A 20,428-nucleotide genomic window follows, 5' to 3' on the forward strand; every position below is an offset into this window, starting at 1 on the left:
ACACTTAAAAACATACAACAAAATATTGAGAAAAATATTTCTACCTCGTATGGTTCGACGTTATAACCGATAGCAAAATTCAAATATTTCACAAAAATCCGACGTTACAACCGATATGACGCTATAAGCGATGACGTTATAAGCGATATTTATTTGTGTGGAATATAAAGGGCAGAAATTCGGGACTTTTGGATTTCGTCGTTATAAGCGATATGACGTTATAAACGACGTCGTTATAAGCGATTTCGACTGTAATACAATAAGATGGGACATTTCCATTGCTACTATACATCGACAGATGGCGCTGGTGGTCTAACATAATGTGATGTTACAATATTGTGACATGGAATTATGTTATATTTAACATAGTTCATATTGGTGTAGGCTTTTGTTTCTGTTGTATTCTGTTAATAGTCTGTTATACAATAGCGTCCTCTATGCTTGAATATTAAAATTTAACTCCATTGTGCATGATGTCCAATCTTTACCATTGTATGTCTTTGGTACATGTCAGAGGCTATTGCTATATCCATATAGATATCATTGCTCTAAATTAAGAGTCGCAGGGGCTCTGCTGACCAAAGACATAAAGTGGTAAAGATAGGACATCATTCACAATGGAGTTCAATTTAAATATTCAAGCATAGAGTGCGTTTATGTATAACAGACAATTAACAGAAACAAAAGGTTACACCAATGTGAACTATGTTAAATATAACATAATTCATGTCACAATATCGTAACATCACATTATGTTAGACCACCGGCGCCATCTGCCGATGTATAGTAGCAATGGAAATGTCCCATCTTGTAATATTGTATATCTTTGTGCTGACTTAACATGGTATGTAGAGGTCGCCTTTATATAGTACTCGACATGTAGGGATCACTGTTATAGACTCAGCGCGCTATGTGGTCTGTAGAGTTCAGGAGACATTCAGAAATTGTTTTACAAAGACATAAATTGGTAAAGATTGGACATCATACACAATGGAGTTCAATTTAAATATTCAAGCATAGAGTGCGTTATCTATAACAGACAATTAACAGGAACAAAAGCGTACACCAATGTGAACTATGTTAAATATAACAGAATTCATGTCACAATATCGTAACATCACATTATGTTAGACCACTAGCACCATCTACCGATTTATAGTAGCAATGGAAATGTCCCATTTTGTAATATTGTATGTCTTTGGTTTTATCAAAGACATACAATGGTAAAGATTGGACATCATGCAAAATTTTTTAAATTTTCATATTCAAGCATAGAGGTCGTTTATGTATAACAGACAATTAACAGAAACAAAAGCATACACCAATGTGAACTATGTTAAATATAACATAATTCATGTCACCATATTGTAACATCACATTATGTTAGACCACCAGCGCCATCTGCCGATGTATAGTAGCAATTGAAATGTCTCATCTTATAATATTATACATCTTTGGTTTTATCAAAGACATACAATCTTAAAGATTGGACATCATGCAAATTTTTTTAAATTTTCATATTCAAGCATAGAGGGCGTTTATGTATAACATACAATTAACAGAAACAAAAGCGTTCACCAATGTGAACTATGTTAAATATAACATAATTCATGTCACAATATTATAACTTCGCATTATGTTAGACCACCTGCACCATCTGGCGATGTATAGTAGCAATGGAAATGTCTTATCTTGTTATGTTATACATCTTTGGTTTTATAATACTTGACGGGTAGAGGTCACTAATATAGATTAGATCAAAAACATATAATATAACAAGATAGTACATTTCCAATTTTATTATACATCTGCAGATGGCGCCGGGGGTCTAACATAATGTTATGTTACAATATTGTGACAGGAAATTGTGTTATATTTAACATAGTTCACATTTGTATACGTCCTCTATACTTGAATTTAAAATTTACATTATGCATGATGTCCAATCTTTACCATTGTATGTCTTTGATTAGATGATATCTAGAGTGCTCAAAAGTTTTTGCTGTATGTGATCTCCCAGCAAACCAATCGTACCGATATCGTAACGAAATCGGAACAAAATTCGGACGTTACGTCCGATATCTGATCCGAAATCGTAACGATATCTTAACGAAAGTTGTATGGTGTGGTTGACATAATTTCGAAACGAAATGTCGGAGCGAAATCGGATCGATTTCGATCAGAATTCGCAACGAAATCGGAAGAAAATCCTTGGGAAATTCGGAATTCGAATTTTTTCCTCCGAATTTTCGTACAGATTTCTGAACGATTTCTGAATAATGTCGTATGAAAATCTGACGTACCTTCCGAACTTTCGTAAAGATTTCTGAACGATTTTGGAATAATTTCGTATGATTATCGAAGGAAAAAAATGTTCTCTAATGCCTCTTTTTTTATTGATAAATTTTCTTTGTTATGTTTTTTATTGGAAGATTATAATTTCAAAGATATCTAATGATTTTCACTGTTGTTATCATTTTGTAGTTATAGTAGAACAATGCAAACTTTGTGTACGAATAGGTTGAGTCTATCAGCACTAGCTTCAATTATTATATGTTGCATTTATATTTAAAGGGCTGTTTACACCATCTATCAATGTCATATGAGCTGTCATTTCTTTCACCCATACGACATTCTCTATGTTTGTCAAAATTGACGTCATCCATACAACTTTCAATTTGTGCGTTCATACCTACAAGTGTTATTTTCGTATGACACAACCTATAAATATAAAAACAGCTGTTTTTGTCATTGTTTACATTTATTGTTGAGTTGCAAATTTGCGCAAATTTTAATTTTGGTTGAAGGAAAATGAATATCTATCCTTGGCGAACAATGCCAAATCTTTTCCACTAATAAAATAGTTGTTTTAAAATATTAAAACAACAACAATGGGATTAAGCCAGACTATTTTGAAAAAACGAATATCTAGCATGTTTGTTGTGGTAGAATAGGTTTTTGGGGTTATAGATGCATTTATGTTTTTGCCACAAAGCAATCATTTCCAAGACTGCTTCTTTCGACCAATCGATCTGAAAATTACATTATAAACACCCTTTGTTTACTTTTCTAAATATTTAAATATACATAACTTTCCATTTTCTTTTTTAAAAGATTTTGTTTTTCTTTTTTTTTTTTTGAGAATGCCAGAAAACAGCTGATAAATTCATGTTTACATACAAGAATGCCGTATCAAATAGAGCGCTCCCTAAATGAAAAATTTACATATGAGTTGCCAAATCATTTTGATAGATGAAAATTTTCATAGTGGTCACACTATATGTACAACATTCGCAGGTAGAAAATTTGACATCTCATACGACATTGATAGATGGTGTAAACAACCCTTAAAATATTTAAAAAATGTATATGCGTATTTTATAACCAACCATTTTGTTTTTCGACAACAAACTAAAATGTTGCTTGTTCGATATATACAAAAGGTGGTTGTTGTGCGAAGGGAAATTTGTTTCCGACATATCGATCCGAATTCGTAACGAAATCGGAAGAAAAACATTAGCATATTCGAAGGGAAATTTACTTCCGACATTTTCTCCGAAATCGGGACGAAATCTGAACGAATTCCCCTACGAAAAATCGTATAGAAATCGATACGAAATCTCAACGATTTTGCTTCCGATATATCGGACATCCGACATTTGGTTTGCTGGGCTGTATGTGTCACTGCTATAAATATATAGTTACTATGCATATGTAGAGCAAATAAGCTATGGCCGTGCATATGGCCTGTAGCGATCACTGTGACATATTTTATAGAGTATTTCGCCTACGGAGGCCACTGCTCAAAAATAGCTCTTATAACATCTGGTGTAGATTGTACAGGAAAACACAAGTTACATAACATGTTAGAATGGAGATCACTCCTTGTGATCTTAGCTGATGGTTATGTAACGCGTTAGATTGTAGATCACAAACTGAGCGACTTTATTGAATTTTCTTTTGCTTAGGTAATAATTTTGAGAAGCGACTAATACGTCTAGAACAGTGTTGTGTAATTGAGTAGTTATTAACAATAATTAGTTGTATTACAAGTGTACTACAATAAATAATATACATGGTTGCATTTAATCAGTTAACTTTAAAATTCAATCAAAGACATAAATACAACTAAGACTAGACAAAATGCATGCAACAAAAAAATGTTTACGAAACTTTGTATAGAAACATTACCCTTAACAGGTTGCAGTTAATTCAAAATCGCAACCAAGGAGGAACATTTCATCTAATGGTATCAGAAACGAAATTTATGAATTCAAGGATCTATTCAACAATAATTCTATGTCAATTGGATCGGTAAATTCGGTTAAATACGTAAAAATGTATAAAAGAAAAAAATGTTATATCACCATATCGTAATATAACATTATGTTAAATTTAAAAGCCATTCACTGAAGAATGATAGCAAAAAAATGTCTTATCTTGTTGTATTTATGTCTTTGATTCAATGAGTCAATCACAATGGGAAATTCGAATATTTACAAAATCACAATGACAAAGGTACAAAACTATTACTATTGAAAAGTAGATGGCTTAAAACTGTAATTATTAAAATATGGATTGCTTCAGTTTCTTTTATACAGTAACTTGTCTGTAGGATAATTTGTTATAAGAACCCTGCCATTAGAGTTCTCAAATAGAAAGTAACTGGCCTTTAACCTGGCGTTAGAGATAGTAATAAGAAAGTAACTGGCATGAGGAAGTCTCTGTTTTGGAATAACTGATCATACTAGACACCGCTGTAGTAATTGGCCACTTCCCTTTAAGCGACCACCACTGACCAAAGTGTTGATCCTTGGGAACACAATACTGGGGTACACCATTACACGAAAGTAGCTATATGATGCATCGATCAGCGTCGCTCTAGAACTTTGTAGAAATTACTCGTATAACTTGAAGGTCTCGGTTATAACGTCTCTACTATAGATCATATGGTCTCAGGTACTGGTATTATAGAAAAAGGGGGCTGCAGAAGACACTTCTATAGACTGCTTTACTCGAAATCTGGTGAAACAGCAGAAGATATGCCTTGCAAAGGTTTGTACTGTAGACTAGATTGGCTTAGAAAGTAGGTGGCTGAAAGAGCTGCTTACAAAGGCAACTACACAAATGTGAACTATGTTAAATATAACATAATTTCATGTCACAATATTTTAACATAACAATATGTTAGACCCCCTGCGCCATCTGCCGCTGTATAGTAGCAAAGGAAATGACCCATGTTTTTATATTAGTATATATCATTGACCCAATACTAAAGACGTAGAGGACGTTATTGTATAACAGACTATTAACAGAATACAACAGAAACAAAAGCCTACACCAATGTGAACTATGTTAAATATAACTAATGTTAGACCACCACCAGCACCATCTGCCGATGTATAGTAGCAATGTAAATGTCCCATCTTATTGTATTATATATCTTTGCCCAGTCAAAGACATAAAATGGTAAAGATTGGACAAGATGCATAATACAGTTCAATTTTACTATTAAACCAGAGAGGGTGTTTCTGTATAACAGAACACAACGGCAACAGAAACAAATATAACATAATTTCATGTCACAATATTGTAACATAACATAATCCAGCGCCATTTACCCATGTATAGTAGCAATGTAAATGTCTCGTCTTTTTATATTATATGTCTTTGGCCCAGTATCTAGATAAGGGTAGATGGCGTTAGAGGTTTGCACTGTACAGTAAACTTCTGTGAGGAAGTTGATGGGCATAGAAGAGCTCTAACATAGAGTTCCTTTCCTCAGAGACAACGGTAATAAATTTGAAGAGTTCAGAAGCATTAAATAGACCCTGGTGATCAAAATCGCCCTTAGAAGCAAATGGGTTTAGTAACTGCCTCCAAGGCCTCTTCTATTTGACAGTTTGCGTCAAACCCCTTACACTTTTCATCTTCTCTTACAAGAATACCTATTCCCATTTGAATAACAAACTTTTTTTCCCTTCTTCTCTAGCCGCCACTTTGGAACGTCATCCCATACCGGAGTTCTTAACCTCAATACCGATACGCAAAACGCGGGCTGGTCTACAATTCACCTGTGCCGCTGCCACACTGAGTGAAAAACGTGATGTTTGGGTGTGCAACAGTGATGGTTATGTGGGTCAAGTGTGCATTATGTCTCTACATCCGGAACCTAATGTGACCAGTTGTAATGGTGTTTGTAATGCTCGCATTTTGTGTGTTGCCTCTGTACCTGCTTATAGTCCTCATAGTTCTTCCATTAAATCCACATCTTCCTCGAATGATGAACACTCAGTGTCATCAGCTGCTACTACCAACAACAACTCAACACAACAACATCAGCAGCAGCATCATCATCATCAGTCACATCATCAACAACACTCGCAGCAACATCATCACCAGCAACAACAACAACAACGTTCTTCCCTACCCCCGCTCAGTTATACTCAACAGTTGTTGGATTATCGTAAGAGTATTTCACCCAACTATTCCAACCCTTCATCTCTGATTGGTACACCGGAAAAGAAACGTGACAAATCACAATCGAATAGTATTGCTGGTGGTGGTAGCAGCAGTTCAGTAGCTGCATCAATTACAAGTGGTGGCGGCGGTAGCACTGGTGGCGGAGCCAATAGTAGTGATATTCAATTAGATTTAAATTTAAGTTCCAGCGATGAAGAGGCTGAGGCAGCTAATGCTGCAGCGGCCGCCTCCAGTGGTGTGACGGCGTCAAGTGGTGGTGGTGTTAATAGCGGTATTTGTGAACGTGTACCCAGTCCGGCACCCTCAACACATACAACGGGTTCAACGTCTACAGCTTCGACGGCAATTGTTGGTAGCAGCAGTACATTATATCACGGACATCAGGTGAGTTTAAAGAAGAAAAAATAACACGTGGAAAATTATATTTGCTTGCGGTTGTTGGCAGGCGGTGACGTATAATTGTTGCCGCTACGTATACGCACCATAAGACAATTAAGAAATTATCTCTAAATGACTTTAAAATAAAGTCTAATCTTTAATTTTTTGCTACATAACTCAAAACTTATTCCTTATTTCTCAGGACTCCAACCCAGACGAAAGTGATGGCAATCAATCGACCATGTGGATTGGCACCGAAGATGGTTGCATACATGTCTACAATAGTACCGATAATATACGCATCAAAAAGAATCGCATCAAGATTGAACATCATGCTGCGGTCTATTCAATTTTGTAAGTCATACCCTCAAATCAAAATTATAAAAAATAAAAATTGTATGTTCCTTTCTCTCCTCAAGGTACCTGGACAATCGTGTATTTGTGGCCTTGGCCAATGGCGATATATGCGTTTATTTGCGTGATGGATCTGTCTGGAATACAACATCCTCACATTGTTTATCAATTGGCACTGTGACCAGTCCCGTAACGAAGTTACTTAATGTCCATGGCAAGCTATGGTGTTCAATACAGGGTATCATCAAAGTATTGGATATTGAAACTTTGGCGGTAAGTTGCCACACTTCGAAATAGGAGAAATTGCTGGCGAATACTATTTAAACCATTGTGTTTTTATATTTCATCCTCAGGTGGTCAATCAAATACAAATCTCATCGGATTCAAAACCCATAACAAATATGTGTGTATCCAGTAATTATGTTTGGATTTCAATACAGAATTCAGCGCACATCAAATGTTTCCATTCCAATACGTAAGTATGCACTCATTTAAAACCTTGTTAGCACGTCTTTATAGATGAACCTGAGTCTTTAACGACGACCCGGAAAAATGGCATAGACATACCGGGAACACGTATTTAAAGACAAACCTGAATTATATATTTAAAGAAAACCCGAAACACTTATTTTTATGTCGCGTCGAAGTACTTCTTTTTAGATGTACCATAGCATGTCTTTATGGGCGTGCTGATGCACGTCCTTAGATGATTGTCGAAGTACGTCTATAGACTAGCTTAAGCTCGTTTCTATAACGAGCGGAGACACGTCTTTATAGAAGAGCTAAAGCACGTCTTTATAGACGAGTTGAAGTACGTCTTTATAGACGAGCTGAAGCACGTCTTTATAGACGAGCTGAACCACGTCTTTATGGACGAGCTGAAGCACGTCTTTATAGACGACCTAAAGCACGTCTTTATAGACGAGTTGAAGCGCGTATTTATAGACGACCTAAAGCACGTCTTTATGGACGAGTTGAAGACGCCTTTCTAGACGAGTTGAAGCACGCCTTTCTAGACAAGATAAAGCACGTCTTTATAGACGAGCTTTAGGACGTCTTTATAGACGGGCTGAAACACGTCTTTATAGATGAGCTGAGGCACGTCTTTATAGACGAGCTGAGGCACGTCTTTATAGACGAGCTGAGGCACGTCTTTATAGACGAGCTGAGGCACGTCTTTATAGACGAGCGGAGGCACGTCTTTATAGATGAGCTGAGGCACGTCTTTATAGACGAGCTGAGGCACGTCTTTATAGACGAGCTGAGGCACGTCTTTATAGACGAGCTGAGGCACGTCTTTATAGACGAGCTGAGGCACGTCTTTATAGACGAGCTGAGGCACGTCTTTATAGACGAGCGGAGGCACGTCTTTATAGACGAGCGGAGGCACGTCTTTATAGACGAGCTGAAGCACGTCTTTATAGATGAGCTGAAGCACGTCTTTATAGACGAGCTGAAGCACGACTTTATAGACGAGCTGAAGCACGTCTTTTTAGATGAGCTGAAGCACGTGTTTATAGACGAGCTGAAGCACGTCTTTATAGAAGAGCTGAAGCACGTCTTTATAGACGAGCTAAAGCACGTCTTTATAGAAGAGCTGAAGCACGTCTTTATAGACGAGCTGAAGCACGTCTTTATAGACGAGCTGAAGCACGTCTTTATAGTGGAGCTGAAGCACGTCTTTATAGTGGAGCTGAAGCACGTCTTTATAGACGAGCTGAAGCACGTCTTTATAGACGGGCTGAAGCACGTCTTTATAGACAAGCTAAAGCACGTCTTTATAGACGAGCTGAAGCACGTCGTTATAGACGAGCTGAAGCACGTCGTTATAGACGAGCTGAAGCACGTCGTTATAGACGAGCTGAAGCACGTCTTTATAGACGAGCAGAAGCAAGTCTTTATAGACGAGCAGAAGCAAGTCTTGATAGACGAGCAGAAGCACGTCTTTATAGACGAGCAGAAGCAAGTCTTGATAGACGAACAGAAGCACGTCTTTATAGAGGAGTTGAAGCACGTCTTTATAGACGACCTGAAGCACGTCTTTATAGAGGAGCTGAAGCACGTCTTTATAGAGGAGCTGAAGCACGTCTTTATAGACGAGCTGAAGCACGTCTTTATAGACGAGCTGAAGCACATCTTTATAGACGAGCTGAAGCACGTCTTTATATATATTTATTTAACTATTGCCTTAAATCCGTGTTTTGCCAGCCCTAACCTATACTTTTTGTTTTTCTTTACAGACATCAACTAATCACCGAAGTTAATTTGGCACAGGCTGTGAATAAAATGCTCTCCAATTGTGATGAAATTATACGGCAACATAAGGCTGCATGTTTGCGGGTAACATCTCTGCTTTCGTGTCGCGATCTTATTTGGATTGGTACCAGTGCTGGTGTCCTGCTGACAATACCATCACAGGGCTACGAAAAGGGAGCACCCAATGTTGTGCCCACAGGTATACCGCATGGTCATACGGGACATGTACGTTTCCTCACCTATGTGGAGACAACTGGAGCCTCGGGTAGTGGTGCATCAAGTACGGAAGGAGGCGCCACCAAAGAACATGATACCAATGCTGGTTCCAAATCACCCAAACCGAAAGGTGAAAATTCTGCAAATTCTGCCACCAACACACCTGGCAATATTCTCATTATTTCCGGTGGTGATGGCTACGAAGATTTCCGCAATTCTGGAGCGAATTCATTGAGTGAAATTGCTGGACGCGAAGACAGCACGAATCATTTACTTATATGGCAAATTTGAGCCAGAAGGCGTAAAAATCGCTGGCGCGTACTACTCAAACGTTGGAAAAATAATAATTAGCATCAGCTGAATATGATTTTAGGTAAAAAGTTTCGAACGTTTTAGCCACAGTGTATGATGGGTAGCGGCAAAGCAATTACGCCGTAAAAAAAGAGAAAAGAAGAAGGAAACAAAAATGGGGTAAAGAAGGGAAAAGAGGGAGGAAACAAAAATGGGGAAAAGAAGTGAAAAGAGAGAGAGGGAAGAGTGAGATTACTTGTTGGATGTTGATGGTTCTGAAAGGCAGCACCAGCCCTATGTGGGGGATTTTTCTTTCTTTCCTTCCTCATCCATTATCTAACAAACTGAAATACCGACTTATGTGCCAAAAAACAAACAAATGTGGTATTATTTCAGTTAGACGATTCTGTTTTTTTTTTTTACGTAAAAAAAGGTTTTGTTCTTCATTATGCCTTTCTTTATATTAAGGTATGTTAAAGGCATTTTGAATTTTGTTTTTTAGATGGGGAAAGGCAAGCCAAGTTGGGGGTTTTCCAAAGGAGAAAAATATGTTTCGTGGCAACAATTTTGTAAATATTTTTTTTTAGAATTTTTAAATTTTTTTGCTGTGTTTTGGTTTATTTTTAAAAATTTTGTAAAAAGTTTTATTTCAATTCTCTTAGTTTTATTTTTGTTATTTCACAAAAATACTTAAAACTAGGGGATATTACGCAAAATTTGGTGTTAACAACCTTGGAGAAAGAAAAGATGCGACATAAATAATTAATTAATTACTCAATGACAGCTATAAATTTATGGATTTTTTTACATTTAACGTATGAACGCGTTCATGAAATCTTCCTGTAGAATGGACCATAGAATTTCATTTGTATATCTGGCACATTTCTTGGCTGACTTACTAATTGCCCATCCGTATTAAAGGCCCAAAACTGTAAATTTCAGACATTGATTTCGCTACTTCGTCTAGGATCTAAAAGTTCACACCCTTGTACTGGGTTTGCCATTGGTGGATGCTGGTACAACTTAAAGCAGTTCGGACTTTTGACTGGTATTAGCTCTATTTCGGTTGATCATAAATTCGATAAATGCATGAAAACTTCTTTTGGTAATTCTAAAGCGGAAAAATGCAGGACAAAATTCTTTCAAACAAAATGGAGCCGTATACGATTGATATGAAACGCCACCTAGATAACTTAATGAAAACACAGCAGATTAGCAAAGACTCTCACCAATGCACTGTCACATTTTGATACAGGGTGTCAAAACCTGAGTTCCCGTAGATTCTTTTAGTATTAAGTGACTATTTTGTGGAAATGCTTGTAAGAAATTGGGTGAATGGCGACAACACAATCTTTAGTTAAAAAAATAGATACTTAGGATTGAAAAATAAAATATTAAAAACCAGTAGAAAAGCGACCAAAAAATACATCTGTATTTGAAAATGTTGACCTTACGCTTACAAAAACCAGAGATATCTGCGATTCCATTTTTATAAAATGGGACATTCTCGCACACAAAAGTACAGTACTTGAAGACATAATGGCAGCGTAAGTGAAGGATGACAAAGGTCATCTTCAGTTTAAAATAGTTTTGCAAAGATCCTCTATGCAGTAGACTATGAGGTCTAAGAAATTGTATTACAAAGAAACTGACTTCCAGAGGTCACTGTTGTATATTAGCATTCCTAGTAGGACTCTACACACAATATTTGGCTTGTATATTTCCTGCTTCAAATTACCTGCATTTCAAAGTTCACAATTAGAAGGTTACAGGACTCTAGGCTTATCTGGTACAGACTAGCTTGCCATAAAATATTAATATTAAAGGTTTCTTCGCAGTAGACATCAGCCAGCTTATACGAAGTAGTTGGCCAACAGCACTAACTATTATAGAGTAACTATCATTTAAAGCCAGTACAGCAGACTATATTAACATCAGTAGTGGGTTTCTCTAACACATTTTTGGTTACCGATAAAAATCGGTAAAATTAAAATGCTTATAATATCAGTAATTAACGATATTATTCGATAAGTTAATGACCAATAAAAAGTAGTCGGAAAGTTCTACCGATAGCAACAGTGTTGTGAACTTTTATTTAAACTTTTCATTCATAATTTTGCGTTTTAATTTTACCGATTTTTGTCGTTAACCAAAAAATGCGTCAGAGAATCCCACTACAGATGCTACTACTGGAGAACATTATTGGTTTCTCTGCCATTGCGTATCTGACCTGAGAGGCTCCCATTGTAGACTGGCATTTGGAGGCGATCATGATAAAGTAGTTGATATACAGATGTCACTACTTGAGAGTGGCTGGCCTACAGCTGATACTGCTGTAGAATAGTTGGCCTCCATAGAGGTAAACTGTTCTTAAAGGCTGTATTATAGAGAAAATGTAGAGAAGCTGTGCAATATGTTCTACACAGACCATTGTTTAGGATGCCCAGATCTTTTTAGTTTCTTTTATACACAGATTATCTAGCCTACAGATGTCACTACCGTGAAATAAATGGCATTTAATTGTGACTATTTGCAATAGGTGACGCTTCTGTAAAGTAGCTGCTCTACAGGTACTCTAGAGAGGTGGTCGTTAGAGGTCACTATAGGGTACTCTTGCATGTCCACCGTTTTAGAGTAGCTGGCTTATTAATTGGGTCTTCTAATTTTGGGCTACAGATGTCACTTCTGTTTAGTAAGTGACCTAAATGTGCCCCTATTAAAAGAAAATGACTTGCGATGCCACTTCGGCAGAATAGATGTCATTACTGTAGAGTATAGAGAGGTGCCCTTCACGAGTCACTATTGGATGGAGGCTTGTTTCAGTTTAGGATAACCTGGCCCACAATTATCAGTTCTGTAGCAAATATGCTCTTCAAAATTCCCTATTATAGGTAGCCTTGTCTTTCGGGGTTTTTCTTATCGAGCATATGATATACTGATGTCACTTCTCGAGAGAATCTGGCCAACATAGGTCATACATGGACCTCAGATTTCACTATTGAGAGTAAATGAAATGCAGATGCCACTTCTTTAAAGTTTCTGGCCAACAGATGTCGCGTTCAGTGATCATTATAGGCGATAAACTTATCTTCTGTTTAAGAGCAGCTGACCTTAGCGGGCTATAAAGTAGTTTGCCTTTTAACAGATTCTTCTTATATAGATTTCATTACTGAAAATTGGTTATGTTTCTCTGGGGAAACAACGTTATATTTCAAATGCCAAGGTGGCAAATGGTGTGACATCTAGTGGCTCTAATTAATTTGAACTTTCGCTTCTTCGTGGTAGAGTACTTCGTTACTCAAAAGTTTAGTGTAATATTAATTTATTGACTTAACCTTAGGTTCAGAGATCTGCATCGGAACGCCGTCTGGTGGGGCTAATTACAGCAATAAAATTTAGTGATGACACTCACCGCAGCACAAACATGTGAGGACCGGCGCTTTAAATGTTCCTTGATCAGGGGCCCAATTCTTGTTCTATGAAAATTTGTGATGAAAACTTTTTTAAACGAAATAAATTTCAAATGAAAAATTTTACAAAGAAAATATTTTTCATAAAACAAGAATCCAGGCACAGGACCAAAAATCGGACCGAAAAAAGTAAACCACAGATTACCTTAATTTCTTTTCCGCAAACAATTTTTATATATTGATATGTATTTACCTTAGAGAACCTATCAAAATCTCTGGAAAGCCAATCTTTATCAAAAGGAAGTTAAATCAAGAAGATATCTAAAAACGCTCGAATATGTGTTTATATTTTATAATTTTCCACTAGAACTTCAAAAATTTCAGCATTCCGTACGACATCTGGGATAGATAACGAACAAAACAGTACTTAGTGAAGACACATACCATTGAGCAAAGTCACCCATTGTTTCTAATTACTGGAAACGTAAGGTATTATTTTCCGTATTTTATAATGACCAATCGAGGCTTTTTCACTACATATTATTAAAACAAGTTAGAAAGTATCAGTCAGCTGTGCCGACGGAGATATACCCTCAGCCTTGGACACAAAGAAAATAAGTAAACTCCATACTTATAACGTCTCTATAGGTTTTTTTAATTTTGGGCCAATTTCCCAAGAAGAATGGACTTTGGTCTCCCACAAAAAAATGTGTACGGCACAATGGTTCAGGAATCGATTTTCCTGGCCAAAAATCAAAATTTTGTTTTGCCAAAGATATTTAATTTCTATATGGGATTCGATAGTAAACATATTGAAACTAAGGAAACCAAAAAATTAGGGCCAAATATTGGAAGGTGTGGGCGTGGCGTGCCACTAAAGACGAGCATTTTCCCCATTTTTGGGAAATACGTAATTTTTGCAAATTTCTGGAGAAAGACGAAGCTATTTCTCTGAAACTATAACAGATATTATGTTCATGGTAGGTAGGATTGTGGCCCTTAAAAATCGTTTCAGTAAATTACCGTAGCGTTTACACAACATGATCTATTTAATTTTTCCTCGGGTACTAAATTTTATGAAATTCCAAATTTAGTGGACTAGAACTTTTGTGGAACAACATGGAACAAAGTTCTGTTTTCATAGAAAGATGCCCGAAAGTCTCCTCTTCCAGCCCATATATACTTTTGTACCCGTCCCGTTCCGTCCGTTTAACACTTTTTTCAATTTATTGAAATTACATGGGTAAAAATTTGTGTTTTTCTATATTGTTTCCATATGAATTACAGTTTTTTGACACAAATTACAACTTTTTTGAGTGTATGAGTTTTTATACGAGTTGTATAAGGTTTATTAAAACCCAAGGAGAATTTTTTCAATTTTTGAAAAAATTTAAATTTTTTTTTGGAAATTTTTTAAAAATTTTTGAAAAATTTTTTTTTCGGAATTTTTTCAAATTTTTTTTTTTTTAGTTTTTTTTGGTAATTATTTTGTTTATTTGTTGGTGTTTGACCATCTTTAATACATAGGAAGATATAAAAACCACAAAAACACTCATATTATGATGAAAAATAGTTAAAAAACTCAAAAGTTCAACTTTGACCTTGAATTGCTCTGCAACTACCGGACCGAACTTTACCGCTTATAATTCGTGTGAAAGCTGATTGTGTTATCTGTCTAACAAAAAAAAAAAAAGAATTATGAATATATCTCTATCCGTTCAAAAGTTACAGAATTTTGACCAGAAAAAAACGATTCTGAACCACTGTGTACCGTCGTAACAATGCATTATAGGTAATTTGGACAGGTTTTCAGGCAAAAAGTCGATTTTTGCACTTTTAACAACGCGAGTTTTCTAATTTGATTAGAAGAACATGTCAAATTATATGGATGTGCAATTTGTTTTCAAAAATATGCAAAACTCGCGGTATAATTCGAAGTTAAAATCAAAATTTCGAAAACAAAATATAAAATATGTATTTGGTGTTCGGCTACAGATGATCGGGGAGACGATGAATTCGGTGTTCGGGTGTGAATGATGGGTTCGGCTGTTGATGATCGGGAACGCGGCGGGTTCGGCGTTCGGGTGTTAGTCTAGGACTACGGTCTAGTTTCTACAGTGTACTACTATTACTCAAACAGTGGAACAGGTGAGCCGAAGACCCTGTAGAACTGAAAAACCCGAAGGTCTAGTGCCGAATGGAACAGATGACCCGAAGGCCCTGTAGAATTGGAAAACCCGAAGGTCCAGTGCCGAATGGAATCGATGACGCGAAGGTCCTGTAGAACTGAAAAACCCGAAGGTCCAGTGCCGAATGGAACAGATGACCCGAAGGCCCTGTAGAACTGCAATTTATTAGCCACCACAATTTAATGGGTAGATTCTAAAAAGTATTCCCAACTCGGTAACACCAAGGTATACGTTGGCGGATTTAGAACAGCCTTTAGTTCCAACCCGTGTAGCTAACTCCCTGCAGTAGCCAGGTCCCATCAGTAACCAACTCTGAAATATATGAGTGACTCGAGGCATGAAGTGAATGCGAATTATTCGCCCTAAGCACTGACTACGATGGTTGCAAAAATACACTGGAGTTAAATTTACCAGTGTGTGGCCTGTTATACCACTAGTGTCAGGTAGAGACAATGTATGGTGGAGTGTTGTCAAAGCGCTGTTTACCCATGACTGTAAGGTGTTTCTTGGTAGTAGTTGTTGTGTTATGTACGCGATCATATTGCCACGTTACAAACTAACCGCTCATTATCCAAAATTGTTGGCATCTTCCTTGAACAAAATTCTTACCTCGTGTAAAAATTTGTCAGTATTTAACTATAACTATAACTATAACTATAACTATTTGTCAGTATTTAACTATTAAAACTGTGAAATTTCTGTATATACTAGGCTGTAACTCTGTTAGCTGAGCACGTACATCAACATAATTGGCATCTATGGAAAGGTCGAGAGATCGTCTTTTAAAAATAACTGAAGTGGGTGGAATGTGTCTAGCAGGAATAAAGATATAAGATATACCTATGTATATTCAATTTTTTTCCAATTTTCACACAAAAGTTTCGGTCCATTTCATCCGCTAAAAACTATCTGATCATCATGTAAAATTGCAAGCTTCTTTCCTGTCATAAGATCACATCTTATTTAAAATTTCGCGACCTACAGAGCAGATACAAATTCGGATAAAAATGTTGTTATTGGTCCATTTCACACCCTTAATATTTCACGATCATCACCAATAACAATAGCGATCTATTCTGATGTGAAACCGACCTTCATACCAAATTTCGTGACGTTCGGTCCATAATTGCTGCCTGGAGTTAGATTACAATTTATAATGGACAGACGGAAACACGGACGGACGGACACACATCGCTATATCGCTTTATCTCGTCGAAATATGAAAAATGGTATGAATATTTCGCGGTGGTATAAATATTTCGCGGTGTTACATGAATTTTGTGGAGTGGGGTATAAATATTTTATTATTATTAAATTTTAAACTGAATCGGACTAAAATTGCTTGTTGAACAATGATATAGTCAGTCACTACAAAAATATGCCAGAAGAAATACTTCGAAAAATTATTCATTCAGAAGCGTCACCTATCGGTGATAAAATCATAATATAAAAATCTTTAAGACTCGTTTGGCTTACGACAAGTCTTAATCAGTTTCGGTGAGAGAGGGAGTTTAGAGTTGAAGGGTTCCTTTTTGCCTCTATGTCCAACCACAAAATTAATGTAAATTAAGACCAAGTTTTTCTAATGCAGTGTCCTGGTGTAGGTTCTTTTTTAGTCCGATTAGCGAAGACTCTAAAAAGATGTATGCCATTACTATGTCAAACAAGTGTTCTATAAGTTCTAGGGAGGCTGTCACTATAAAAATAGATCAGAGGAATATGATAAGATTCATAAAAGAAAGAACAACTGAACAAAATCTCAGATCTTCCTAGCCAAAAATATAGTAGATATCTTATTTGTCAACAACATTATATAAAATAGGTCAGATACGGAAGAGTCATCTACTGGGGAAATTGCCAACAATAAGTTATCCAAGACTTGAACCGTCGATTAAAATTATGTAGTGGGGTTACCCTGTTAGATGATAATAAGCTATTTCAAAGGCCGTTGTTACATGTTCTAACAACAAGTTGAAAATAATTTATTTGCTTATAAAAGTTGTTAAGATTAAATCATTGTTTTGTATTACAATGATATATGATATAAATTATATAATGATCCCGGTTTAAAACACATTTAAATTTGAAATTTTCGCCAATATTTTTTTTTTTATTTTTCTCCTCCCTTCTCGGCTTGTGCTTTCCAACGAATTTACTTAAATATATTTATAAATAAACTTGTAAAAAATTTTTGGAAAGTTTTTCTTTAAAAGAAAAATGAAGTTTATAGACATGCCTAATGTTTTGTTAATTTTATGTTCACCTTGTTTACATAAATAATGGTCTTTACAGATACAAGTATATAAATAATTTTAAACAAAAAATTTATTTTGTGTGTGAACAATAATAACTAAGGGTGGTGGAAGCAGCAAATGTGGGTTTCATATATAACATTTAACATTGAAATATTGTCATTGTTAGTTTCACATTGTCCTTAATAATGATAAATAGATTGGTAAAGCAATATATGATATCCATATTTGAACTGCCACCTTCAAATAAAATATATAAATAACTATTTTATATATTTTAAAAATAAAAACCTTTATAAAAATAGAAACATTTTATTTTAAAACTACGAATAATTTCAATTTTTTCCGTTTTTTGTTTATTGTATAGAAATTAAACGAAAAGTGAAAAAAACTCATATTTAATAAAACTAAAATATTATAAATATTTAAACAAAACACACATATGTTAGAATTTGTTAACAACAATGTTTCTTTCTTTGGCTATTTTTAATATACATACGTACATAATATCTGTTTTTTTTAATTTATAATTTCTTATGCAAAAAAATAAAACGAAACAACAACCTATTTGTCATCTTTAAATACTTAATAGTGGTTAAGCAGATTACTGTTAATTTCTTAATTTAAATGTAAAAAATAAAAACAAATATTGACTTTAAAATAAATTTAATTTATCTTTAATATATACATATAAACAAACTTACATACATACATAATTATACATACATATAAATTGTACGCATATTGTTTCTAAGTGAATGTCTTGTATATTTATACATATTATTATTATTACGATTATTATTATGATTATTATTATTATCATTAAATATATATATAAAAATAATTATATATCAATAAATCTAAACAAAAGCAAAAAAGAAAACTTAACAAAAAAAAAACAAGTGATTATGTTTGTAATCATATATACGCAATTTGCATACATATGTACATTAGCACATGGATTTAAAATTTATATGGGTTAAAAAACAAGGTCTATTTTGAAAATTTCTGACAATTTCCAATCACTTTTTTCCAATGAAACTCCTCCAAAATCTTCAAATAGGCGACAGATCTTCTAAAAAATTTCTTATATAGATAAAATGTCAAGAATTTTTTCTAACTTTCTAATTTCTAAAAAAAATCTTGAATTTGTTCGTTGCAATCAGGGCCATAAGGAGTATCTTCGGCAAAAATCTCAACAACCTCCTCAAACAGCCTTTAAACTGTACATAAACTAAAAATTGAGAACATTTTTATACCCTCCACCATAATATGGAGGGTATATTTTAATTTGTCATTCCGTTTGTAACACATCGAAATATTCAACGGGACCCCATAAAGTATTATATTCTTGATCAGGGTAACATTTCTGAAGGTTTTAGGTATTTTGAATGTTTTAGACTTATTATCACTCCAAAATGGCTGACATTTGGCACTTAGTCTTCGTTGAGGGCATAAAACATTTCCCCAGAAAATTTCCGATATAGGTCCACGCCTTGATATAGCCCCCACAGAACGGTACCTCCCGATTTCCGGTATTTTGAAGGTTTTAGCATCATTATCACAGCCAAATGGCTAAAATTTGGTATTTAATCTTCGTTGGGGGTAAACAAATTTCTCCCAGAAATTTGTCGTATAGGACCACGCCTTCATATAGCCCCTATAGTCTGTACCTCTGATTTTCCGTATTTTGAACGTTGTGGCCACAACAACCCACCGAAATGGGTGAAACTTGGTATTTGGTCTTCGTTGGGGGTAAAAACCTTTCCGACTGAAATTCGTCGGTTAGGTCTACACCTTAATATAGCCCCCATAGAACGGCACCTTTCGATTTTACGTATTTTGAAGGTTGTGGCCAATACAACTCACCGAAATGACTGAAATTTGGTATTTAGTCTTCGTTGGTGGTATAAAACTTTCCCTCAGATATTTTTCAGTATAGGTCCCCGCCTTCATATAGCCCTATAGAACGGTACCTCCCGATTTTCGGTATTTTTGAGTTTGTGGCCACTATAACCCGCCGAAATGACTGAAATTTTGTATTTAGTCTTCGTTGGTGGTATACAACTTTCTCTCGGAAATTTGTCGATAAGGTCCACGTCTTCATATAGCCCCCATTGAACGGTAGCTCCCGATTTTCGGTATATTAAATGTTGTGGCCTCAATAATCCACCGAAATGGCTGAAATTTGAATTTAGCCTTCACTTGAGGTTTAAAACTTTTCATATGAAATTTGTCGGAATAGGTCCACGCCTTCATATAGCCCCCATAGAACCGTACCTCCCAATTTTCGGTATTTTCAAGGTTGTGGCTCATATAACTCACCGAAATGACTGAAAAATGGTATTTAGTCTTCGCTTCAACTTTTACCTTAATTTGTAGAACGGTACCTCAAAATGTTAGGTACTTTGAAGGTTGTGGCCACAAAAACCCACCGAAATGGCTGAAATTTGGTATTTAGTCTTCACTTGAGGTATACAACTTTCAGCATAAAATGTGTCGGTATAGGTCCACGCCTATATAGCCCCCATAGAACGTTACTTTCCGATTTTCGGTATTTTAAAGGTTGTGGCCACAATAATATACCTCCGAAATGTCT

The 20,428-nt window shown here is 35.6% G+C and overlaps 1 protein-coding gene across 3 annotated transcripts in view; it reads left to right on the plus strand.

The window, feature by feature from the left end:
* LOC141398150 (rho guanine nucleotide exchange factor 17) overlaps positions 1-10,516 on the plus strand; it is a 443,900-nt gene extending 433,384 nt beyond the window's left edge. For all 3 annotated transcript variants that reach the window (XM_073975385.1, XM_073975393.1, XM_073975390.1), the window contains 5 exons: positions 5,993-6,867; positions 7,064-7,215; positions 7,281-7,488; positions 7,569-7,690; positions 9,456-10,516. In XM_073975385.1, coding sequence (XP_073831486.1) covers positions 5,993-6,867; positions 7,064-7,215; positions 7,281-7,488; positions 7,569-7,690; positions 9,456-9,978 — 1,880 coding nt within the window. In that variant the 3' untranslated portion in view covers positions 9,979-10,516. The remainder of the gene's footprint in view (positions 1-5,992; positions 6,868-7,063; positions 7,216-7,280; positions 7,489-7,568; positions 7,691-9,455) is intronic.
* Positions 10,517-20,428: the final 9,912 nt, after the last annotated feature.

Source organism: Musca autumnalis, unplaced genomic scaffold, assembly GCF_047663935.1.
Source record: "Musca autumnalis isolate F117 unplaced genomic scaffold, ASM4766393v1 scaffold_1, whole genome shotgun sequence".
In the NCBI taxonomy this organism is placed as follows: Eukaryota; Metazoa; Arthropoda; class Insecta; order Diptera; family Muscidae; genus Musca; species Musca autumnalis.